The sequence below is a fragment of the Coregonus lavaretus genome (assembly GCF_964263955.1).
Source record: "Coregonus lavaretus genome assembly, contig: HAP1_SCAFFOLD_479, whole genome shotgun sequence".
NCBI lineage: Eukaryota > Metazoa > Chordata > Actinopteri > Salmoniformes > Salmonidae > Coregonus > Coregonus lavaretus.
This window is the reverse complement of record NW_028159938.1, coordinates 143495-170164: the sequence shown is the minus strand read 5'-3', so window position 1 is coordinate 170164 and position 26670 is coordinate 143495. Positions and strand designations below refer to the sequence as shown.

Genomic DNA, 26670 nt, shown 5'->3' with positions numbered 1-26670 from the left:
CCTGGTTATCGTATGTCTGTATATCCTGGTTATCGTCTGTCTGTATATCCTGGTTTTCGTCTGTCTGTATATCCTGGTTATCGTCTGTCTGTATATCCTGGTTAACATCTGTCTGTATATCCTGGTTATCATCTGTCTGTATATCCTGGTTATCATCTGTCTGTATATCCTGGTTATCGTCTGTCTGTATATCCTGGTTATCGTCTGTCTGTATATCCTGGTTATCGTCTGTCTGTATATCCTGGTTATCGTCTGTCTGTATATCCTGGTTATCGTCTGTCTGTATATCCTGGTTATCGTCTGTCTGTATATCCTGGTTATCGTCTGTCTGTATATCCTGGTTATCATCTGTCTCTATATCCTGGTTATCATCTGTCTGTATATCCTGGTTATCGTCTGTCTGTATATCCTGGTTATCATCTGTCTGTATATCCTGGTTATCATCTGTCTGTATATCCTGTTTATTGTGGCAGCTCCATTTCACTGAGTCAAATTCCTGTACTTGTATTTGGCGTGTAAGGGTGATTCTGACATGTGCCGTGGTCGTCACCAGTAGGTCCAGGGTTGATAGGAGTGCAGCATACCCAGAATACACACACACAGATACACACACACACACACACACACACACACACACACACAGATACACACACACACACACACACACTTGTGTTAACATGACCATGTCCTCCATGACCAGCAGGTCTCCAGACCATGATGCCCAACCAGCAGCCCCAGTACCAGGGGATGATAGGAGTACCCCAGCAGCCCCAGAACCAGGCTCTCCTCACCTCCCAGAGGCAGGGACAGATGACGACCATGATGGTCCAGTACCCACAGTTGCCCTCATATCAGGTACAGTAAAGGTTGTATGTGTGTTAATGTGATTTGTTATATCTTCTATGCATTTCAGAGTTCCTCAATGCTCAGTTCTTGGACCCACAACTGTTCTTATGTAAAAGTAACTAGTGGGATGTAACTGGTGAGATCTGAACCCGGGTCTTTTGCTCGGGAAACCAGCAGTTAGACCAAGAGGATATTGTGGCAATTCACCTTGGCTACATGTTTAATGTGTCTTGTCTCCTAGCAGGTCCCTGTGGCCAGTGACCCTCAACAGGTGATCCAGCACCAGCAGCAGTACCAACAGCAGGTCATGGTGCCAGTCAGCCAGTCTCTGCAGACTGTCCAGGGACCCATGCCTGTATACTACAGCGTCATCACCCCCACACAACAGAACAGCACAAGGTAGATGCATAAAATATGACTTTTATATAGCGTGCTTTGAACAGGTGCTGGAAATTGTATGGGGAGAACTCCACTACTCCCAACATATTGCACACCTGGGGGATGCCACCGCAGACATGTTGAGCTAGAACCCAGATACCTTGTTCTAAACAAGTATAAGTGACAATCTCACTTCTAGAATAACAAAAATAAAGTATGCTTAAAAAGCAAGCATTACAGTTGAAGTTGTTTAACACTATCTGTAACAAGACGTGTTCTACTGGTGTCTCTATCTGTAACAAGACCAAGACGTGTTCTACTGGTGTCTCTATCTGTAACAAGACGTGTTCTACTGGTGTCTCTATCTGTAACAAGACCAAGACGTGTTCTACTGGTGTCTCTATCTGTAACAAGACCAAGACGTGTTCTACTGGTGTCTCTATCTGTAACAAGACGTGTTCTACTGGTGTCTCTATCTGTAACAAGACGTGTTCTACTGGTGTCTCTATCTGTAACAAGACGTGTTCTACTGGTGTCTCTATCTGTAACAAGACGTGTTCTACTGGTGTCTCTGTCTGTAACAAGACGTGTTCTACTGGTGTCTCTATCTGTAACAAGACCAAGACGTGTTCTACTGGTGTCTCTATCTGTAACAAGACGTGTTCTACTGGTGTCTCTATCTGTAACAAGACCAAGACGTGTTCTACTGGTGTCTCTATCTGTAACAAGACCAAGACGTGTTCTACTGGTGTCTCTATCTGTAACAAGACGTGTTCTACTGGTGTCTCTATCTGTAACAAGACCAAGACGTGTTCTACTGGTGTCTCTATCGGTAACAAGACGTGTTCTACTGGTGTCTCTATCTGTAACAAGACCAAGACGTGTTCTACTGGTGTCTCTATCTGTAACAAGACCAAGACGTGTTCTACTGGTGTCTCTATCTGTAACAAGACATGTTCTACTGGTGTCTCTATCTGTAACAAGACGTGTTCTACTGGTGTCTCTATCTGTAACAAGACGTGTTCTACTGGTGTCTCTATCTGTAACAAGACCAAGACGTGTTCTACTGGTGTCTCTATCGGTAACAAGTTCTCCTGCTAACTGCTTGGCTAAGCACTAATTGTAAGACTCTGGGAAACTGAGCTGTAAATGAAATTAAAAACGATTGAATAGGATAGAAACTCACATGACTGGGATCAATAAGCAACCTATTTAACACTCCTTTGACACCCACACACACACACACTGCTTTCACATTCCTTCTACACAAAATATTTGCATTGTAATTTAAGCCTAGCAGCTTGTTGACGTGATACGCCTACCGTCTGTGGATGTGGATGACTGCCAAGTGCTTAGTGTTTGTGTCTCTGAGTGTTTCTCTGTGGGTTTGTGTGTGTTTCTCTCCCAGTCCGTCCGTGGGGTACCTGCAGCCCAGCTCAGAGCAGTACCAGATGAGCCCGTCTACTTCTCCCTGCAACCCTCCGCAGATGCAGCAGCAATATTCAGGTGAGAGTTCATCTGGTCTGCGATGAACCAGAAAGACCACACAGGTTTTCTGACTTTGTTGAATACACCAATCAGGTGAGAGTTAATCTGGTTCTGAGCTCTTAACTTTATTGATGAGGTTTCATCAACAAAGTTGGCCCTGTGTTGTAGCCCTTACGATGAAGGGGTCATTTTAAAGTGTAACCTTTGCCCTACAATGCTTTAACTGTGTGTGTGTGTCTGTGTGTGTGGTGCTACAGGAGTGCCTCCCCCAGGTCCCGGGGTGATGGTCATGCAGCTTAGCATCCCCAACGGACCCCAGCCTACCCAGAACCCTCCTCTGGTACAGTGGAACCCCTGCAAGTACTACCGCCTAGAGCAGAGACCCAGCAAGCCTGGAGATCTCTACAAACCTGACAATGCACAACAGGTAATATATACAGCACTACTATAATACTACTATACAGTACTACAACAGATACTATATACAGCACTACTATAATACTACCATACAGTACTACAACAGATACTATATACAGCACTACTATAATACTACCATACAGTACTACAACAGATACTGTATACAGCATTACTGTACTTCCTGTATACTCTATACCACTCCCTCACATACAGTATCCAGTGGACTACTCCTATGGAGGATAGCGTAGGATTCTCCTATGCTGACATTACATTTTAAATGAAAAAAGGCTAAATTGTGATATTTGTTTACTATCTGTATTGTGAACTACAGTACATCTCATCCTCTCTTTCCCCTATCCATCTCCTCCCCTCTCTCTCTCTCTCCCTCCCTCCTCTCCCCCCCCCCCCCCCCTCCCCACTCCAGACCAGTATACAGATGCAGGGCAGTCCCCTGGCCTCCCCCACCCAGTCTCCCACCCCCTCCCCATCAGGCAGTGTGAGCAGTGTCTGTCCAGGCCTCGGCCCTCTGCCCCTACTGTCACAGTTCGCCCGGCCCGGACCAGGGCCCGCACAAGGTAACAACACACGGAGACAGACAGACAAGATGCACACCGTAACACTTACCATACATACACCGCATGCATCGCAGTGCTGAGGGTGACGCACAATCTGCCCAACGCCGTCCTGGGGGGCTTTCCTTGGCTCGCCACGCTCAAGCGACTCCTTGTGGCATGCCAGGCGCCTGCAAGCTGACTTTGGTCATCAGTCGAACAGTGTTTCCTGGGCTTCCGGGTTAAGCGAGCAGTGTGTTAAGAAGCAGTGTGGCTTCGGCGGGTCATGTTTCGCAGGACGCATGTCTCGACCTTCGCCTCTCCCAAGCCCATTGGGGAGTTGCAGCAATAAGACAAGATCGTAACTACCAATTGGATATCACGAAATAAGGGGAGAAGATATATATTTATTAAAGACACACACAGCAGACGTAACACCAGTCCTGCTGATCTACTGCACCGGTTTGACATGTCAGGACTAAAATATGTGCACATGCCACCACACTGACACACTGACCAAATTTCACTGTGAGCCTGTAGCTTTCACATTCACAAATACACACACACACACACACACACACATACACACAGGCACACACACACACACACACACACACACACACACAGGCACACACACACACACACACACACACACACACACACACACACACACACACACACACAGGCACACACACACACACAGGCACGCACACACACACACACACACAGGCACACACACACACAGGCACACCGATTTGACTACGGTGAGCCTCTATTATTCCAGCTGTGGTCATGTGATATGAATCCTGGCCTACCCCTGGTTCTTGCTCTTTCATTTTACATTTACATTTTAGTCATTTAGCAGACGCTCTTATCCAGAGCCACTTACAGTTAGTGAGTGCATACATTTTTCATACTGGCCCCCCGTGGGAATCGAACCCACAACCCTGGCGTTGCACGCGCCACGCTCTACCAACTGAGCAACAGGAGGCCCAACTTCCACAGTGACTCTTCACCTAGTAACCCCTTCACCCAGTAACCCCTTCACCCAGTAACCCCTTCACCCAGTAACCCCTTCACCCAGTAACCCCTTCACACAGTAACCCCTTCACACAGTAACCCCTTCATGATCTGTCCGTGTTGTCTTTGGCCAGCCACCAGCAGGCCCTGAGAACCTGAACTTACTCACCTTACCCACATGGCTGATCAGGCCCGCACACGCACACACACACACACACACACACACACACACAGGTCACGCCTGCTTGCCTACACTAACCGGCCCTTTCACCTACACATCTATCCTCACACACCTGACTAGGGTTGCAGAGGGAGGGAGGGTATATTACTGGAAACCTTCTAACTTCACACATTTTTGTAGCTTTCAAGTTTTTGGGGGGGAATTTTATGAGATGATACGACATCTAGTGGACTTTTTGGGTACTTCAGATTATCACAGGTGTCTGTAATTATCTCTGGCCCTCTGTGTCGCCTTATCGCATGTAAAATACTGTGTATATACACAATAATGAAATAAGAAGGGCTACTTACACAGTGTTGGGAAGGGATCACAGCAGTGATTTGAATGAGGGTATGAGGCATGAGTTGAGGTGTTCAGAGGCTTGACTTCATTGCAGGACAGGGGTTGAGGTGTTCAGAGGCTTCAGTGCAGGACAGGCTCATCGTGGATGGTGTTGCAGAGCAGCACAGGATCTGACTGAGAAGACAAAAAGAATATCAAAACACTGTTAGTCCAAGCAAGGATTGTTGATGAATGTGATTGACTCTGTACAGTAATGAGAGAAAATGTACAGGGCTACCCACATGCTTGGAGAGGAAAGATTCAATGCGCCAGTGGATGAGAGGGCACATTAGACATGGCTTCAGTTCATTTCAGGAGCGCGTTGACACTGGTAGTGGAGCAGAGTGTTAATCCCCTCTTCATCAGGGAACAGGAGGGGACTTAGCGCTAAATACAAATAGCAGATACATTCCATTCCATCGATAGCCTAGGCCTTGGTGTGTGGAGAAACACATATTGTACAATATGAGGAGGAAATTATAGTCCTAAAAAAGCTTTCCAGTTTCACTGACTCACCCAAAGATGCGCAGCTCACTCGCCGGAGATGGCCGATGCGCTCATGCCAAATGCCTATCTGTATTTGGAAGTTGATCAAATATTTTGGTAGCCTACAGTCAGATTAGTATTTTCTTTTCAGCAGGAGCAAAAATATTTGATTGGTCGGAAGACTTCCTCCGGAAGTCGTCATAATTACCATGTACAGTGTATTTGGAAAGTATTCAGACCCCTTGACTTTTTCCACATTTTGTTACGTTACAGCCTTATTCTAAAATGGATGAAATAGTTTTTTTCTCCTCATCAATCTACACACAATACCCCATAATGACAAAACAAAAACAGGTTTTTAGAAAAAAAAAAAAAAAAAAAAAAAACAACCTGAAATTACATCTTCTCTGCAGATCCTCTCAAGCTTTGTCAGGTTGGATGGGGAGCGTCGCTGCACATCTATTGTCAGGTCTCTCCAGAGAGGTTAGATCGGGCTCAAGTCCGGGCTCTGGCTGGGCCACTCAAGGACATTCAGAGACTTGTCCCGAAGCCACTCCTGCGTTGTCTTGGCTGTGTGCTTAGGGTCGTTGTCCTGTTGGAATGTGAATCTTCGCCCCAGTCTAAGGTCCTGAGCGCTCTGGAGCAGGTTTTCATCAAGGTTCTCTCTGTACTTTGCTCCATTCATCTTTCCTTCGATCCTGACTAGTCTCCCAGTCCCTGCCGCTGAAAAACATCCCCACAGCATGATGCTGCCACCACCATGCTTCACCATATGGATGGGTGCCAGGTTTCCTCCAGACGTGACACTTGGCATTCAGGCCAAAGAGTTCAATCTTGGTTTCATCAGACCAGAGAATCTTGTCTCTCATGGTCTGAGAGTCCTTTAGGTGCCTTTTGGCAAACTCCAAGCAGGCTGTCATGTGCCTTTTACTGAGGAGTGGCTTCCGTCTGGCCACTCTACCATAAAGGCCTGATTGGTGGAGTGCTGCAGAGATGGTTGTCCTTCTAGAAGGTTCTCCCATCTCCACAGAGGAACTCAAGAGCTCTGCCAGAGTGACCATCGGGTTCTTGGTCACCTCCCTGACAAAGGCCCTTCTCCCCCGATTGCTCAGTTTGGCCGGGCGGCCAGCTCTAGGAAGAGTCTTGGTGGTTCCAAACTTCTTCCATTTAAGAATGATGGAGGCCACTGTGTTCTTGGGGACCTTCAATGCTTCAGAAATGTTTTGGTACCCTTCCCCAGATCTGTGCCACGACACAATCCTGTCTCGGAGCTCTACGGACAATTCCTTCGACCTCATGACTTGGTTTTTGCTCTGACATGCACTGTCAACTGTGGGACCTTATATAGACAGGTGTGTACCTTTCCAAATTATGTCCAATCAATTGAATTTACCACAGGTGGATTCCAATGAAGTTGTAGAAACATCTCAAGGATGATCAATGGAAACAGGATGCACCTGAGCTCAATTTTGAGTCTCATAGCAAAGGGTCTGATTACTTATGTAAATAAAGTATTTCACAGTTTTTTTTTTGTTTTTTTTTTAATTTTGCAAACATTTCAAAAAACCTGTTTTCGCTTTGTCATTATGGGGTATTGTGTGTAGATTGATGACACATTTATTTTATTTAATCCATTTTAGAATAAGGCTGTAACGTAACAAAATGTGGAAAAAGGGAAGGGGTCTGAATACTTTTCGAATGCACTGTAGGTCTATGGAAGGGTGTGAGAACCATGAGCCTCCTAGGTTTTGAATTGATGTCAATGTAGCTAGAGGAGTACAGGGCGGAATATAGCTGTCCTCCGGCTGCACCATGGTGCTGCCCTACAGAGGGCTGTTGAGGCTACTGTAGACCTTCATTGCAAAACAGTGTGTTTTAATCAGGTATTTGGTGACGTGAATATATTTAGTATAGTTATATAAAAATGATAATTGTTTTGTATTATTCACTGAGTAGGATGGTCCTCCCCTTCCTGTTCTTAGGAGCCACCACTGACACACACAGGTTTTACTACGGTTTGCCTCTGTTATTCCTGGCATTGCGATATGAGTCTTCCAAAGTGTCCCTTCACCCAGTAACCCCTTCACACAGTAACCCCTTCACACAGTAACCCCTTCACACAGTAACCCCTTCATGATCTGTCCGTGTTGTCTTTGGCCAGCCACCAGCAGGCCCTGAGAACCTAACCCTACTCACCTTACCCACATGGCTGATCAGGCCCGCACACGCACACACACACACACACACACACACACACACACTGTCACGCCACCTCGCCTAGCTTGCCCTTTCACCTACACATCTATCCTCACACACTGCCTCAGCTCACCGTTTACACTCTGCACACACACACACAGTTATCCTGTCCTTTCACCTACACATCTGTCCTCACACACAGCCTCAGCTAACCCTTTAAACCCACATTCACCTTTTTGATTCTGGCTCACACATATTTCTATGATATTTCAGTTTGTGTCCTGTCCCGTGTGTGTGCAGGTGACGGGTGCTACTCTCTGTTGGGCCAGCCTCTCCATTATAGCCTCTGTCCCTCTCCTCTCATCCACAGCCAGACAAATTACAGCTCACATCAGGTACTATCTCTCCCTCCCTCCCTCCCTCCCTCCCTCCCTCCCTCCCTCTCTCCATCCCTTCTCACCCTCCTTGAAGCTCACTACAGCTACCCTCCCTCCCTCCTTCCCTCCCTCCCACCTCTCTGTTCTGGCCCTCCCATCCCTCCCATCCCTCCCTCCCTCCCTCCCTCCCTCCCTCCCTCCCTCCCTCCCTCCCTCCCTCCCTCCCTCCCTCCCTCCCACCTCTCTGTTCCCTCCCTCCCTCCCTCCCACCTCTCTGTTCCGGCCCTCCCCTCCCTCCCTCCCTCCCACCTCTCTGTTCCGGCCCTCCCCTCCCTCCCTCCCTCCCTCCCTCCCTCCCTCCCTCCCTCCCTCCCTCCCACCTCTCTGTTCCGGCCCTCCCCGCCCCTTCAAGTGTAGCATGTCTACTAGCCTATAACCTGCTTGACCCTGGTGCTGTTGGTGCGTTTCAGAGCCAAGTGGGAATGAAGCATGGGGCGAGAGGGAAGAGGCCGACAATGAAGTCTCAATCTACAGACCTGGGCACCACTGACGTAGGTAAGACAACAGATAGACTTCTCCTTTACGGTGCATATGCTATATATATACACTATCTTATACTTCCATCCAGATGACCTCAAGGTTTGGGCCTCTCTCCGATTCAGTACACTTGACTTGCGTCCCACACACACACACACAAATGCTTGATTTTTATTTTACCAGGCAGGTCAATTAATAATACATTTTTATTTACGATGACTGACTGGATTCATACAGTTATTGTATGGAAGTTGTATTAGCGTCTGTCTGACCTCTCTCTTCCCTGTCTCCAGTGGTGAGTCGGGTGCTGGAGGTGACAGACCTCCCAGAGGGCATCAGTCGCCCTGAGGCTGAGAAGCTCTTCAACCAGCTGTCAATGTGCGGTGCGAAGATCCAGTGGCTCAAGGACCCGGTGGCGGGGGGCCGTGGAGGCTACGGTGGCCCAGGAGGGCATCACGGTCCTGGGATGGGGTCTGGAGGGGGGAAGGGGAAGGATGACCCGGCTCACCTCTACACGGTGGTGGCTGTGTTCCCTTCCACCATGGCTGCACAGAGTGCTTCCTTCAAACTCAACAACAGTGGGGCCAGCCTCTTCAAACTGAGGGCCGCCAAAAAGAACTATGACCTAAGAGTCCTGGAGAGGGCCAGCTCCCAGTGAAGAGAAAGAGAGGGGGGGCGAAAGAGAAGAGACTTCTGAAAAGGAGGAGTGGAAAGGAGTTGGACTGAGGGGACTGACCAGTTTTTGGGACAGACAGGGGAAGGTGGGACAAGACTTCACACGTTAAGTGGAACAGGTGAACACACAACACAAACGGAGAGGATGGTGTTTGCAAAATATGAAATTTATTTTTTCATTTTCAATTGTTTTGTTTTATATTATTGATACCTGAAGAGCACATAAGATACGTGAGCATGTGGATCACTGTTGCTGTGTATTTGTGCTTACACACACGTCCGTGCACGAACAGGCAACAGGGTCACTTAGCACACCTGAACACACTGAACAGTCAACCTCAGTCCATCCTTCCCCTCCGCCCGCTGCTCTCCTCCAGCCTTCCTCCTCTTCTGTCTATACTCTCTCTCTCTCCCTCTCTCTCTCTCGCTCTCTCTCTCTCTCCTGTCTCTCTCTCTCTCTCTCTCTCTATCTCTCTATCTCTCTCTTTCTTCTTTCTTCTTTCTCTCTTACCCCATCTCTTACTATTTAGCCAATTGTCTCATACTCTGTCATACTCTCGCTCTCTCTGCACATTCTCTCACTGCTCTCTCCTCTTGCTTTATGTTGGCCTTATACTGCTGTTGTGGGTTTCTGTATAGCGCTGTTTTTCTCAGAAGAGTATTGTTCTTTTTTGGTTCTATATATCTTTATATAAGTGATGTAAGGAATTAAATAAATTATATATTCAGTAACCTTTTCAGTGGATAAGTTTACCCCGTTCTACCCTACCTCACCAGCCCAACATACCCCCTTCTCCCCTACCTCACCAGCCCAACATACCCCCTTCTCCCCTACCTCACCAGCCCAACTTACCCCCTTCTCCCCTACCTCACCAGCCCAACATACCCCCTTCTCTCCTACCTCACCAGCCCAACATACCCCCTTCTCCCCGACCTCACCAGCCCAACTTACCCCCTTCTCCCCGACCTCACCAGCCCAACTTACCCCCTTCTCTCCTACCTCACCAGCCCAACTTACCCCCTTCTCCCCTACCTCACCAGCCCAACATACCCCCTTCTCCCCTACCTCACCAGCCCAACTTACCCCCTTCTCCCCTACCTCACCAGCCCAACATACCCCCTTCTCTCCTACCTCACCAGCCCAACATACCCCCTTCTCTCCTACCTCACCAGCCCAACTTCTCCCCGACCTCACCAGCCCAACTTACCCCCTTCTCCCCGACCTCACCAGCCCAACTTACCCCCTTCTCCCCCACCCCAACTTACTCAACTTACCGCATTTTCTCCTACCCCGCTATGCCAATTTACACCAATCTCCCCTACGCCACCACCCCAACTAATCCTGTCCTAGCCCACCCTTGCCACCCCACCTTACCCTGTTCTCCCAGTGCCATGCGATCCCACTCTCCCCATATTGTACTTCTGTTTTTCGGTGACAGCTGTGCAGAACGTACCAGAATAAGTAGTTAAAAAGTGCACAATGATTGCATAATGTCTACTGTAAATTTGATTTAATCGTTATTTTTTTGTTGTTTTAAAAAAAAATCTATAAAAACAGAGAAAAAAATCTATAAAAATTGGTCCTGTGTCTGTGTTGTAATTATTTGAACAGATCCGGAGGATTTGGATGTGGAGTGGAATGTATTTATTTTATCAATTTAACTTCAATCTAATCTCTGTAAATACACACGAGGTGAATCACAGGATGTATATCGTAGTTTGCACAACACATTCTTCCTTCTATCCCATGGAATTAAATAGAATATTGTGTATTATATAGTTCTATGTTCTACCCCTTCTAGAATCCTAAAGTGAGTCATCTGTCAACATCTCGGCATCACTGGACAGTTGTAATGACTTTGTACCCTTCCGAGTCGCGTGTGTGTGTGTGTGTAATTGTAGTATTATACTTGTGAGGACCAGAAGTCTGCACAAGAATAGTAAACCAAGGAAAATGTGGATAAGTGAGGACATTTCGCCGGTTCTCCCTTATAAAAAGGCTGTTTTAGGCTTAGGGGTTAGGGTTAGGTTCGGGGTTAGGGAAAATTTGATTTTGAATGGCAATCAGTTGTTGGTCCCAAATAATTCCTCACAAGTATAGTAATACCCCTCTGTGTGTCTCGGTGTGTGTGTGTGTGTGTGTGTGTGTGTGTGGGGGGGGGGGGGGGGGGGACAGCTGAGCGCATCACACACCCTGTACAGCTGACTGGTAGAAATGAGAACCCTGCGCCTCCAGGTCTTCCCAGTTTAGTGACAAGTTTAGAGGTTAATCATCAAATCAAATTTGATTTGTCACATGCGCCGAATAAAACAGGTGTAGCCCTTACACTGAAATGGTTACTTACAAGCACTTAACCAACGATGCGCTTTTAAGATAGAATACCAAAAGAAATACAAAATAAAATAATACGACATAAAAGTAACAAGTAATTAAAGAGCAGCAGTAAAAATATCAATAGCGAGGCTATATACAGAGGGTACCGGTACCGAGTCAATGTGCGGGGGCACCGGTTAGTCGAGGTAATATGTACATGTAGGTAGAGTTATTAAAGTGACTATGCATAGATAATAAACAGAGAGTAGCAGCAGCGTAAAAGAGAGGGCAATGCAAATAGTCTGGGTAGCCAATCGATTAAATAATAATAATATGCCATTTAGCAGACGCTTTTATCCAAAGCGACTTACAGTCATGTGTGCATACATTTTTACGTATGGGTGGTCCCGGGGATCGAACCCACTACCCTGGCGTTACAAGCGGCATGCTCTACCAATTGAGCTACAGAGGACCACCTAGATTAGATGTTCAGGAGTCTTATGGCTTGGGGATAGAAGCTGTTTAGAAGCCTCTTGGACCTAGACTTGGCGCTCCGGTACCGCTTGCCGTGCAGTAGCAGAGAGAACAGTCTATGACTAGGGTGGCTGGAGTCTTTGACAATTTTTAGGGCCTTCCTCTGACACCGCCTGGTATAGAGGTCCTGGATGGCAGGAAGCTTGGCCCCAGTGATATACTGGGCCGTACGCACTACCCTCTGTAGTGCCTTGCGGTCGAAGGCTGAGCAGTTGCCATACCAGGCAGTGATGCAACCAGTCAGGATGCTCTCGATGGTGCAGCTGTAGGACCTTTTGAGGATCTGAGGACCCATACCAAATATTTTAAGTCTCCTTAGGGGGAATTGGTTTTGTCGTGCCCTCTTCACGACTGTCTTGGTGTGCTTGGACCATGTTAGTTTGTTGGTGATGTGGACACCAAGGAACTTGAAGCTCTCAACCAGCTCCACTACAGCCCTGTCGATGAGAATGGGGGCATGCTCGGTCCTCTTCTTTTTCCTGTAGTTCACAATCATCTCCTTTGTCTTGATCACGTTGAGGGAGAGGTTGTTGTCCTGGCACCACATGGCCAGGTCTCTGACCTCCTCCCTATAGGCTGTCTCGTCGTTGTCGGTGATCAGGCCTACCACTGTTGTGTCATCGGCAAACTTAATGATGGTGTTCGATCTTAGTCCTGTATTGACGTTTTGCCTGTTTGATGGTTCGTCAGAGGGTATAGCGGGATTTCTTATAAGCTTCCGGGTTAGAGTCCCGCTCCTTGAAAGCGCAGCTCTACCCTTTAGCTCAGTGCGGATGTTTCCTGTAATCCATGGCTTCTGGTTGGGGTATGTACGTACGGTCACTGTGGGGACGACATCATCGATGCACTTATTGATGAAGCCAGTGACTGATGTGGTGTTCTCCTCAATGCCATCGGAAGAATCCCGGAGCATATTCCAGTCTGTGCTAGCAAAACAGTCCTGTAGCTTAGCATCTGCTTCATCTGACCACTTTTTTATTGTCAAGTCACTGGTGCTTCCTGCTTTAGTTTTTGCTTGTAAGCAGGAATCAGGAGGATAGAATGATGGTCAGATTTGCCAAATGGAGGGAGAGGGAGAGCTTTGTATGTGTCTCTGTGTGTGGAGTAAAGGTGGTCTAGAGTTTTTTTCCCTCTGGTTGCACATTTAACATGCTGGTAGAAATGAGGTAAAACGGATTTAAGTTTCCCTGCATTAAAGTCCCCGGCCACTAGGAGCGCCGCCTCTGGATGAGCGTTTTCCTGTTTGCTTATGGCCGTACATAGTTCATTGAGTGCGGTCTTAGTGCCAGCATCGGTTTGTGGTGGTAAATAGACAGCTACGAAGAATATAGATGAAAACTCTCTTGGTAGATAGTGTGGTCTAGAGCTTATCATGAGATACTCTACCTCAGGCGAGCAAACCTCAAGATTCCTTAGATATCGTGCACCAGCTGTTGTTTACAAATATACATAGACCGCCACCCCTCGTCTTACCAGAGGCTGCTGTTCTATCCTGCCGATACAGTGTATAACCCGCCAGCTGTATGTTATTAATGTCTTTGTTCAGCCACGAAACATAAGATATTACAGTTTTCAATGTCCCGTTGGTCGGATATACGTGCTTGTAGTTCATCCACTTTATTATCAAGCGATTGTACGTTGGCCAATAGTATCGATGGCAAAGGCAGATTAGCCACTCGTCGCCGGCTCCTTACCAAGCACCCCGATCTCCTTCTGCAATATCTCCTTTTCTTTCTACTGTGAATGACGGGGATGAGGGCCCTGTCGGGTGTCTGGAGCAAATCCCTCTCGTTCGACTCGTATGAACACACCCATCACACTGTCTGTTCAGCCTTAATATCAAAGCAAACCATCTCTCTCTTCACACACACTGTTGTTATTCATGTTAGCTGGCATAGGTGTGCCAATATCGGCGAATTACAGCAAGGCTTCGAACACTGCTTGTCCAATCAGCATCCAAACAACCCGTTTTATAATCATAATCCTGATTTAGATTTATACTGAACAAAAATATAAACTCAACATGTAACAATTTCAAAGATTTTAATGAGTTACAGTTCGTATGAGGAAACCAGTCAATTGAAATAAATTAATTAGGCCCTAATCTATGGATTCACATGACTGGGTCACAGATACCTTTAAAAAAATGGGCCTCACAATGGGCCTTAGGATCTCATCACAGTATTTCTGTGCATTCAAATTGCCATCAATAAAATGTAATTGTGTTCGTTGTCCATAGCATATGCCTGCCCGTACCATAACCCCACCACCACCATGGGGCACTCTGTTCACAACGTTGACATCAGCAAACCGCTTGCCCACACGATGCCATACACGTGGTCTGCGGTTGTGAGGCCTGTTAGACGTACTGCCAAATTCCCTAAAACGATGTTGGAGGCGGCTTATGGCAGAGAAATTAACATTCAATTATCTGGCAACAGCTCTGGTGGACATTCCAGCAGTCAGCATGCCAATTGCACGCTCCCTCAAAAACGCACATTTTAGAGTGGCCTTTTATTGTCCCCAGCACAAGGTGCACCTGTGTTTAATCAGCTTCTTGATATACCACACCTGTCAAGTGGATGGATTATCTTGGCAAAGGAGAAATGCGCACTAACAGGGATGTAAACAAATTTGTGCACATTTGAGAGAAATAAGCTTTTTGTCCATATGGAACATTTCTGGGATATTTTATTTCAGCTCATGAAACACGGGACCAACACTTGACATGTTGCATTTATATTTTTGTTCAGTGTAGCATCGTAATACGTTGAAGAATGGACACAGATCTATTCTATGACCAACTAATTTAAAAAGTGAATTTCTAATCTATTACATTGTTGACCATCTTGTGATTCACAAGTCCAGTGTTGAGTGTTTGAATTAGGCCTATTTCTTCACCCAGGGCTTTCTTTTAGCCTCCCATGGTAAACATAGTTAATACATCAAATCAAATCTCTCGTACGCACCGGCCCCATCGTTCGCACCGGCCCCATCCTCACACAACAAGTGAGATTGATAGAACCATCTCTGAAGAGTACAAAGTCATTATAGCTGTCCAGTAATGTTGTGATGCTGACATTTTACATTTACATTTTTTAGTCATTTAGCAGACGCTCTTATACTTGTGATGAGAACACACACACAAACAGACACACACTACGAGACATGCACACACACACACACAGACACACACACACACACACCCACACACCGCCCCCCCCCCACCACAGTGACAGGGTTGGGTTGTAGCATCACTCAATCTCCCATTTGGACCGTTGACTATGAGTGTGTCTCAAATGGCACCCTATTTAATGCACTACTTTTGACCAGGGGCCATAGGGCTTTGGTCAAAAGTAGTGCACTACGTAGAGAATAGGTAGCTCTTCGTGAAGTTGACTATGCCAAGACCCAAAGGACCAGGGGATTCAACTGGAACGTATGTACAGCGCCCACCAAGCTGCCCAAGGCTGTGTAGAACCGAGCTTGGCTTGGGTGGAGTGGGCCTCTCTGACCGGTTGAGGACCTCTTCGGCTGGTGAGGAACGTTGAGGCACGGTGAGTTCAAAAATCACCTCACTCCATTGTCAAAATGAAGTTGAGAATTTAGGATGCCTTTATGAACCAATTTAACTTGTAATGAGAAAATGTACAATAACATTTTTTACAAGATATAATGTATGTCATTAGCCTTGATTCAACCAGTTCTGTTGTTCACTTGTTTTCTAATTGACTGTTGATGGTCAAGCAGTGGTTGACTTGAGTGACCATGAAAGCTACAATAAGTATTATGAGCACAGATGTATATAGCTACCTTGGTAGCACTTTTATTTTATGTCACAGAAAATGACCAGATAGCTACATGTATTAACAAATGACATGTTAACATGGCGAATAATTATAAATGAAGAACTGTATTTGTTTTTTTGTTTAATGGCACATTTGTACATAATTAAATGGAAAATAAATAACTGATATCTAGTTACAATAAGAGAAGCAGCAGCTTTAGCAGCCCTCTGCTGTTCCACCTGACTACCACACAGCCCTCTGCTGTTCCACCTGACTACCACACAGCCCTCTGCTGTTCCACCTGACTACCGCACAGCCCTCTGCTGTTCCACCTGACTACCACACAGCCCTCTGCTGTTCCACCTGACTACCACACAGCCCTCTGCTGTTCCACCTGACTACCGCACAGCCCTCTGCTGTTCCACCTGACTACCACACAGCCCTCTGCTGTTCCACCTGACTACTGCACAGCCCTCTGCTGTTCCACCTGACTACCGCACAGCCCTCTGCTGTTCCATCTGACTACCGCACAGCCCTCTGCTGTTCCGCCTGACTACCACACAGCCCTCTGCTGTTCCACCTGACTACCGCACAGCCCTCTGCTGTTCCACCTGACTACCGCACAGCCCTCTGCTGTTCCACCTGACTACCGCACAGCCCTCTGCTGTTCCACCTGACTACCGCACAGCCCTCTGCTGTTCCGCCTGACTACCGCACAGCCCTCTGCTGTTCCACCTGACTACCGCACAGCCCTCTGCTGTTCCACCTGACTACCGCACAGCCCTCTGCTGTTCCACCTGACTACCGCACAGCCCTCTGCTGTTCCGCCTGACTACCACACAGCCCTCTGCTGTTCCACCTGACTACCGCACAGCCCTCTGCTGTTCCACCTGACTACCACACAGCCCTCTGCTGTTCCACCTGACTACCACACAGCCCTCTGCTGTTCCACCTGACTACCACACAGCCCTCTGCTGTTCCACCTGACTACCGCAAGAACACGGTGAGAGGATGTCTGCGTTTCAAATGACACCCTATCCCCTATACAGTGCACTACTTTTGACCAAAGCCTTATGGGGCTATATGGAATAGGGTGCCATTTGAGACACAGACGTTGAGTGTTCTCTGTCAGTCAGTCTGACAGACAGACAGAGATCCCTACATTCCCCAGCTAGCTAACACACCAGATCATGTCTGAACAATAGGCAGGTATTAAACAGTTGTTATAGTGAGAATAGAGCTACTCAACCTGGTGACAGTTTTAATCCTGGTTGTATGGGGGGGGGGGGGGGTTATTTTAGGAGCTTCCCCACTGATTCCCCAGCTGTACTCTCGCGTGTGTGTGTGTGCCCGCGATCTCTCTCCCTGTCTATCTCACTCTTTCCCGTTCTACCTCTCTCACTACCTTTCCCTCTCTCTCTCACTCTCTCTCCTTCTTTCCCTCCTGTCTCTCTCTCTCTCTCACTACCTTTCCCTCCTCTCTCTCTCACTCTCTCTCCTTCTGTCCCTCCTCTATCTCTCTCTCCTTCTTTCCCTCCTCTCTCTCTGAGGAGGTAGAGGAAGAGGAGAAGGAGGACAAGTTTGCCCTGAGGTGTAAGAACTGCAAAACCAACATCCACCACCAGTGTCAGTCCTATGTGGAGTTCCAGAAATGCCTTGGGAAGATTGTGAGTTTGCCATCGAATTGACTAAGGATCAGTCTTATTCAATCATGCGTCATAATTCAGTCATGCGTTTTGCTAATCAAATTGTTCTCCTCCTCTTCCTTGTTCTCCTCCTCCTCCTCATCCTCCTCGTCCTTGTTCTCCTCCTCCTCCTCCTCCTCCTTGTTCTCCTCCTCCTTGTTCTCCTCCTCCACCTCCTCCTTGTTCTCCTCCTCCTCTTCCTTGTTCTCCACCTCCTCCTTCTCCTCCTCCTCCTCCTCGTCCTCCTCATCCTCCTCCTTGTTCTCCTTCTCCTCCTTCTCCTACTTGTTCTCCTCCTCCTCCTCCTCCTCTTCCTTGTTCTCCTCCTCCACCTCCTCCTCCACCTCCTCCTCCTTGTTCTCCTCCTCCTCCTCCTCCTTGTTCAACTCCTCCTCCTCCTTGTTCAACTCCTCCTCCTCTTCCTTGTTCTCCTCCTCCACCTCCTCCTCCTCCTCTTCCTTGTTCTCCTCCTTGCTCTCCTCCTTGCTCTCCTCCTCCTCCTCTTCCTTGTTCTCCTCCTCCTCCACCTCCTCCTCCTCCTCCTCCTCTTCCTTGTTCTCCTCCTCCTCCTCTTCCTTGTTCTCCTCCTCCACCTCCTCCTCCTCCTCCTTGTTCTCCTCCTCCTCCTCCTCTTCCTCATCCTCCTTGTTCTCCTCCTCCTCCTCCTCCTCCTCCTCTTCATTGTTCTCCTCCTCCACCTCTTCCTCCTCCTTGTTCTCCTCCTCCTCCTTCTCTTCCTTGTTCTCCTCCTCCTCCTCCTCCTCCTCCTCCTCCTCCTCCTCCTCCTCCTCCTCTTCTACCTTGTTCTCCTCCTCCACCTCCTCCTCCTCCTCCTCCTCCTCTTCCTTGTTAGCCTCCTCCTCCACCTCCTCTTCCTTGTTCTCCTCCTCCTCCACCTCCTCCTCCTCCTCTTCCTTGTCCTCCTCCTCCTCCTCCTTGTTCTTTTTCTCAGTCCCCAGGTTTCAGGCGGGCCTACAGCTCTCCTCTCTACAGCAGTCAACAGAACGCCACAGTTAGTCAACTGGTGCACTTCTGTAGGTACCCAGCTCCCTCTGTGCTCACACACACTCTCTACACACCATCCATTCAAACCCATATGAGTCAAGAACTAATCAATAAGCACCTACATGCAGAGAAAGTGTAGCTCCATTTCCATTGTCTATAATGCGTCGATAGTGATGTATTGTGTTTTATTGCATCTATTAGAATTGAGAAATAGCAGTGTATTTTTTCTGCTGTTGTTCTGTCTGTTCTGTCTCCAGCTCAGTCCAACCGTAGTGACCCGGTCTTTGAGACCCTGCGTGTTGGTGTGACAATGGCCAACAAGGAGCGCAAGAAGGGATCAGAGTACAAGAAGAACGTGAGAGTGTTCACACGACGGCCAGATACTTCACTCACCTGCTGTCTCGGTAGCCTGAAATCCAGAAACTGTTTTGCTAACATCACACTCCTTGTACTCTGTGTCATTCCAAATAGCATGACAAGGCCAGGAGTGGCATGGTAACTCAAACAGACTGGTACCCAGGTTAGTGTCTCAGGTCTAGAGCGGGTCTCTGATATGGCTATCCCTGCTCTAATCTGTATTTCTCTCCATCTAAATGATGATGATGATAGAGGGGTGAGGAGGAAGTGGGAGGAGAGGGGGGTGAGGAAGAGGGGGAAGGAGAGGGGGGTGAGGAAGACAGATTAGTCTTCTCTAACACCTTACAGAGTTCCATCTCTGTTCACACACACTCTATGCTGCCTCAGAGGCACAGCTGGCATACCTCAGCATGGTAACAGGGGATATATAGCTGGCATACCTCAGCATGGTAACAGGATATATAGCTGGCATACCTCAGCATGGTAACAGGGGATATATAGCTGGCATACCTCAGCATGGTAACAGGGGATATATAGCTGGCATACCTCAGCATGGTAACAGGGGATATATAGCTGGCATACCTCAGCATGGTAACAGGGGATATATAGCTGGCATACCTCAGCATGGTAACAGGGGATATATAGCTGGCATACCTCAGCATGGTAACAGGGGATATATAGCTGGCATACCTCAGCATGGTAACAGGGGATATATAGCTGGCATACCTCAGCATGGTAACAGGGGATATATAGCTGGCATACCTCAGCATGGTAACAGGGGATATATAGCTGGCATACCTCAGCATGGTAACAGGGGATATATAGCTGGCATACCTCAGCATGGTAACAGGGGATATATAGCTGGCATACCTCAGCATGGTAACAGGGGATATATAGCTGGCATACCTCAGCATGGTAACAGGGGATATATAGCTGGCATACCTCAGCATGGTAACAGGGGATATATAGCTGGCATACCTCAGCATGGTAACAGGGGATATATAGCTGGCATACCTCAGCATGGTAACAGGATATATAGCTGGCATACCTCAGCATGGTAACAGGGGATATATAGCTGGCATACCTCAGCATGCTAACAGGGGATATATAGCTGGCATACCTCAGCATGGTAACAGGGGATATATAGCTGGCATACCTCAGCATGGTAACAGGGGATATATAGCTGGCATACCTCAGCATGCTAACAGGGGATATATAGCTGGCATACCTCAGCATGGTAACAGGGGATATATAGCTGGCATACCTCAGCATGGTAACAGGGGATATATAGCTGGCATACCTCAGCATGGTAACAGGATATATAGCTGGCATACCTCAGCATGGTAACAGGGGATATATAGCTGGCATACCTCAGCATGGTAACAGGATATATAGCTGGCATACCTCAGCATGGTAACAGGGGATATATAGCTGGCATACCTCAGCATGCTAACAGGGGATATATAGCTGGCATACCTCAGCATGGTAACAGGGGATATATAGCTGGCATACCTCAGCATGGTAACAGGGGATATATAGCTGGCATACCTCAGCATGCTAACAGGGGATATATAGCTGGCATACCTCAGCATGGTAACAGGGGATATATAGCTGGCATACCTCAGCATGGTAACAGGGGATATATAGCTGGCATACCTCAGCATGGTAACAGGGGATATATAGCTGGCATACCTCAGCATGGTAACAGGGGATATATAGCTGGCATACCTCAGCATGGTAACAGGGGATATATAGCTGGCATACCTCAGCATGGTAACAGGATATATAGCTGGCATACCTCAGCATGGTAACAGGGGATATATAGCTGGCATACCTCAGCATGGTAACAGGGGATATTCTCCAGAGGGGATATATACTCCCGAGTGGCGCAGTGGTCTAAGGCGCTGCATCGCAGTGCTAGCTGTGCCACTAGAGATCCTGGTTCGAATCCAGGCTCTGTCGCCGCCGGCCGCGACCGGGAGACTCATGGGCGGCGCACAATTGGCCCAGCGTCGTCCAGGGTAGGGGAGGGAATGGCCGGCAGGGATGTAGCTCAGTTGATAGAGCATGGCGTTTGCAACGCCAGGGTTGTGGGTTCGATTCCCACGGGGGGCCAGTATAAAAAAATATGTATTCACTAACTGTAAGTCGCTCTGGATAAGAGCGTCTGCTAAATGACTAAAATGTAAATGTAATGTAAATGTAAATGTAAATGATATATAGCTGGCATACCTCAGCATTAGTCTCTCTGTGTATCTCTGTCACTTAGTCTCTCTGTGTATCTATGTCACTTAGTCTCTCTGTCACTTAGTCTCTCTGTGTATCTCTGTCACTTAGTCTCTCTGTGTATCTCTGTCACTTAGTCTCTCTGTGTATCTATGGCACTTAGTTTCCCTGTCACTTAGTCTCTCTGTGTATCTCTGTCACTTAGTCTCTCTGTGTATCTCTGTCACTTAGTCTCTCTGTGTATTTCTGTCACTTAGTATCTCTGTCACTTAGTATCTCTGTGCATCTCTATCACTTAGTCTCTCTGTGTATCTCTGTCACTTAGTCTCTCTGTGCATCTCTGTCACTTAGTCTCCCTGTCACTTAGTCTCTCTGTGTATCTCTGTCACTTAGTCTATCTGTGTATCTCTGTCACTTAGTCTCTCTGTGTATCTCTGTCACTTAGTCTCCCTGTCACTTAGCCTCTCTGTGTATCTCTGTCACTTAGTCTCTCTGTGTATCTCTGTCACTTAGTCTCCCTGTCACTTAGTCTCTCTGTGTATCTCTGTCACTTAGTCTCTCTGTGTATCTTTGTCACTTAGTCTCTCTGTGTCTCTCTGTGTTTCTCTGTCACTTAGTCTCCATGTCACTTAGTCTCTCTGTGTATCTCTGTCATTTAGTCTCTCTGTGTATCTCTGTCACTTAGTCTCTCTGTGCATCTCTGTCACTTAGTCTCTCTGTGTATCTCTGACAATTAGTCTCTCTGTCACTTTAGTCTCTCTGTGTATGTTGTGTATTGGTGTTGTAGTGCAGGGGACCGGATCACAGTGATAGATGACTCCAATGAGGAGTGGTGGAGGGTGAGTGTCTGTTCAATTGAAATGGAACTGACCCCAACCTTGACTCAAACCTCACAGCGCACTGCTAGTAAATCAGCATTCAGCATCACTAAATGAATACGGAAAGCTCTGGGAATCAACTCCCAACGTGTGTGTTGTGTTTCAGGGAAAAGATAGGGGAGAGATCTGGCTTGCATTCTGGGGAGAGGGTTTACAAGGTGACGCGTTCCTTCACAGGTAACAGAGAGATGGGACCGATCACACTGAAGAAAGACCAGGTCGGCACAGTATAGTACAGGTGGATGTTTTGTTTTGGTCATTACATTTGTAATACTGAAGATATTGCTGTCTTGGATAAGGTCTCCACGTAGACCAGAGAATTTGAATTTTAAAACAACCTTTTTTGGGGCACAATTCAATTTAGCTATGTACGTAGAAAATTAAATGCCAATCCTCTTACCAGAAAGATTAAACGAGACTTGAATTAATAAATGTTAAATACAATTTGATGTTCTATTTGTTCAAGGTCAGCACACTTTGGCACAGGGCTACCATACTGTACGGTATATGTATGATTGGTTGAGGTGGCCATGTATTGTGTTGTTATCTGAGTCTAACTGTACTTAAAGAACAACCAAGACCCTGACCCAGCACGCTGAGCAGGTAGTTACTAATCACAGTCTTCAGCCTGGTCCAGGCTACTATTAATCACAGTGCTCAGCCTGTTCCAGGCTACTACTAATCACAGTGTTCAGCCTGGTCCAGGCTACTACTAATCACAGTGTTCAGCCTGGTCCAGGCTACTATTAATCACAGTGCTCAGCCTGGTCCAGGCTACTACTAATCACAGTGTTCAGCCTGGTCCAGGCTACTACTAATCACAGTGTTCAGCCTGGTCCAGGCTACTACTAATCACAGTGTTCAGCCTGGTCCAGGCTACTACTAATCACAGTGTTCAGCCTGGTCCAGGCTACTACAAATCACAGTGTTCAGCCTGGTCCAGGCTACTACTAATCACAGTGCTCAGCCTGTTCCAGGCTACTACTAATCACAGTGTTCAGCCTGGTCCAGGCTACTATTAATCACAGTGCTCAGCCTGGTCCAGGCTACTACTAATCACAGTGTTCAGCCTGGTCCAGGCTACTACTAATCACAGTGTTCAGCCTGGTCCAGGCTACTACTAATCACAGTGTTCAGCCTGGTCCAGGCTACTACTAATCACAGTGTTCAGCCTGGTCCAGGCTACTACTAATCACAGTGCTCAGCCTGTTCCAGGCTACTACTAATCACAGTGTTCAGCCTGGTCCAGGCTACTACTAATCACAGTGTTCAGCCTGGTCCAGGCTACTACTAATCACAGTGTTCAGCCTGGTCCAGGCTACTACTAATCACAGTGTTCAGCCTGGTCCAGGCTACTACTAATCACAGTGTTCAGCCTGGTCCAGGCTACTACTAATCACAGTGTTCAGCCTGGTCCAGGCTACTACTAATCACAGTGCTCAGCCTGTTCCAGGCTACTACTAATCACAGTGTTCAGCCTGGTCCAGGCTACTACTAATCACAGTGTTCAGCCTGGTCCAGGCTACTACTAATCACAGTGCTCAGCCTGGTCCAGGCTACTACTAATCACAGTGTTCAGCCTGGTCCAGGCTACTACTAATCACAGTGTTCAGCCTGGTCCAGGCTACTACTAATCACAGTGCTCAGCCTGGTCCAGGCTACTATTAATCACAGTGCTCAGCCTGTTCCAGGCTACTATTAATCGCAGTGCTCAGCCTGATCCAGGCTACTATTAATCACAGTGTTCAGCCTGGTCCAGGCTACTACTAATCACAGTGTTCAGCCTGGTCCAGGCTACTATTAATCACAGTGTTCAGCCTGGTCCAGGCTACTACTAATCACAGTGTTCAGCCTGTTCCAGGCTACTACTAATCACAGTGCTCAGCCTGATCCAGGCTACTATTAATCACAGTGCTCAGCCTGTTCCAGGCTACTATTAATCACAGTGCTCAGCCTGTTCCAGGCTACTATTAATCGCAGTGCTCAGCCTGATCCAGGCTACTATTAATCACAGTGTTCAGCCTGGTCCAGGCTACTACTAATCACAGTGTTCAGCCTGGTCCAGGCTACTATTAATCACAGTGTTCAGCCTGGTCCAGGCTACTACTAATCACAGTGTTCAGCCTGTTCCAGGCTACTATTAATCACAGTGCTCAGCCTGTTCCAGGCTACTATTAATCACAGTGCTCAGCCTGTTCCAGGCTACTATTAATCACAGTGCTCAGCCTGTTCCAGGCTACTATTAATCACAGTGCTCAGCCTGATCCAGGCTACTATTAATCACAGTGCTCAGCCTGATCCAGGCTACTATTAATCACAGTGCTCAGCCTGTTCCAGGCTACTATTAATTGCAGTGCTCAGCCTGTTCCAGGCTACTATTAATCACAGTGCTCAGCCTGATCCAGGCTACTATTAATCACAGTGCTCAGCCTGTTCCAGGCTACTATTAATTGCAGTGCTCAGCCTGTTCCAGGCTACTATTAATCACAGTGCTCAGCCTGTTCCAGGCTACTATTAATTGCAGTGCTCAGCCTGATCCAGGCTACTATTAATCACAGTGCTCAGCCTGTTCCAGGCTACTATTAATCACAGTGCTCAGCCTGATCCAGGCTACTATTAATCACAGTGCTCAGCCTGATCCAGGCTACTATTAATCACAGTGCTCAGCCTGTTCCAGGCTACTATTAATTGCAGTGCTCAGCCTGTTCCAGGCTACTATTAATCAAAGTGCTCAGCCTGATCCAGGCTACTATTAATCACAGTGCTCAGCCTGTTCCAGGCTACTATTAATTGCAGTGCTCAGCCTGTTCCAGGCTACTATTAATCACAGTGCTCAGCCTGTTCCAGGCTACTATTAATTGCAGTGCTCAGCCTGATCCAGGCTACTATTAATCACAGTGCTCAGCCTGTTCCAGGCTACTATTAATCACAGTGCTCAGCCTGTTCCAAGCTACTATTAATCACAGTGATCAGCCTGTTCCAGGCTACTATTAATTGCAGTGCTCAGCCTGCTCCAGGCTACTACTCCTTCTTAAATATTACATTATTCAGGGACATTGATTTTGTGTGTGCATGAGGTTAAAGACAATAGACACATGCTGAATCTATACTCCTGAATTATTACATTTTATTTTTACATTTTAGTCATTTAGCAGACGCTCTTATCCAGAGCGACTTACAGTTAGTGAGTGCATACATTTGTTTTTCTCATACTGGTCCCCTGTGGGAATCGAACCCACAACCCTGGTGTTGCAAGTGCCATGCTCTACCAACTGAGCTACACAGGACATGTTACGGAACAATTATATATGGAAGAAATAGATGTGGATTTCTATAGTTCCTGTAGAGTCTGGGGCCCTTATTCACAAAGTCTCAGAGTAGCGCTGATCTAGGATCACTTTTCCCTTTCAGATCCTAATGAATAGGATTTTATGGACAGGGGGGACTTGATCCTAGATCAGCACTCCTACTCTGAGATACAGTGTGTCTGTCTGTACCCCCAGATCGTTGTGAAGAAAGGAGAGGAGGTGAATGGCTATCTGAAAGTCAGCACTGGACAGAAGCTGGGGTTCTTCCCTGCCAATCTTCTCCAGGAGATCTGAGGCCCTGGCCATTTTTTAATATGAGGATGAAATTAAAACTGTAGACTAGAGGACAGTTTGAGAATTTTAAAGTGTCCCCCCCCCCCCCACCACATACCGTAGCTTTATGTCACTGCTCACTGTGAGGCACTGTAATAAACAGATTTTTAATGGGCTTTTTATGAAATGGAATGGTGGATTTCTTATTCTTTCTGACATCTTTCCCATTGTGCATTGTGGGTCGTTCCATGAAATGAGTGACTTTTGCATCCCTTTGATATTTTAAATAGAAACAGTGCACCAATATGTGCATTTTGAAAGCCTGTTATAGTATATGACGTGCCCTTTAATATAGACCACAAGGAGAATTCAATAAATCCCTCCGTCAAACCTATGTCACTTCTAGGAAGATTTTAACCCACTTAATCAAACATTTTCTCCAAGTTTCACCATCATTGTAAAGCCCTAGTTATTTTTCTGCTTCATTTTCTGAAGATTATTATTTATTTAATGTGATTAGTGATTAATTTACATCTGTCCCTCATTTTAAGGTGAACCCTGTTATGTGAACTGAATTCTCGTTTTAATATGGTGAAACTATTCATTTATACAGTGGGGGAAAAAAGTATTTAGTCAGCCACCAATTGTGCAAGTTCTCCCACTTAAAAAGATGAGATTTTCATCATAGGTACACGTCAACTATGACAGACAAAATGAGATTTTTTTTTCCATAAAATCACATTGTAGGATTTTTAATGAATTTATTTGC

General features: G+C 47.0%; 2 protein-coding genes across 2 annotated transcripts in view; both read left to right on the top strand.

Moving 5' to 3' along the window:
• The window catches only part of LOC311122312 (R3H domain-containing protein 2-like), a 65802-nt gene extending 55866 nt beyond the window's left edge, over positions 1–9936 (top strand). Inside the window, exons 16-23 of the mRNA XM_084196692.1 lie at positions 704–855; positions 1088–1245; positions 2633–2730; positions 2970–3139; positions 3554–3704; positions 8245–8339; positions 8792–8876; positions 9152–9936. Of these exons, the coding sequence (XP_084052818.1) occupies positions 704–855; positions 1088–1245; positions 2633–2730; positions 2970–3139; positions 3554–3704; positions 8245–8339; positions 8792–8876; positions 9152–9516 (1274 nt within the window). The 3' untranslated portion in view covers positions 9517–9936. The remainder of the gene's footprint in view (positions 1–703; positions 856–1087; positions 1246–2632; positions 2731–2969; positions 3140–3553; positions 3705–8244; positions 8340–8791; positions 8877–9151) is intronic.
• A 5886-nt stretch (positions 9937–15822) lies between these two features.
• On the top strand, positions 15823–25922 carry LOC311122315 (SH3 and cysteine-rich domain-containing protein 3-like; the record flags this gene model as incomplete). Its single annotated transcript, XM_084196694.1, is given in 8 exon segments — positions 15823–15855; positions 17723–17836; positions 18807–18888; positions 19117–19234; positions 22230–22281; positions 22427–22435; positions 22437–22538; positions 25824–25922. Coding segments are annotated over 8 exon segments (609 nt in total).
• Positions 25923–26670: the final 748 nt, after the last annotated feature.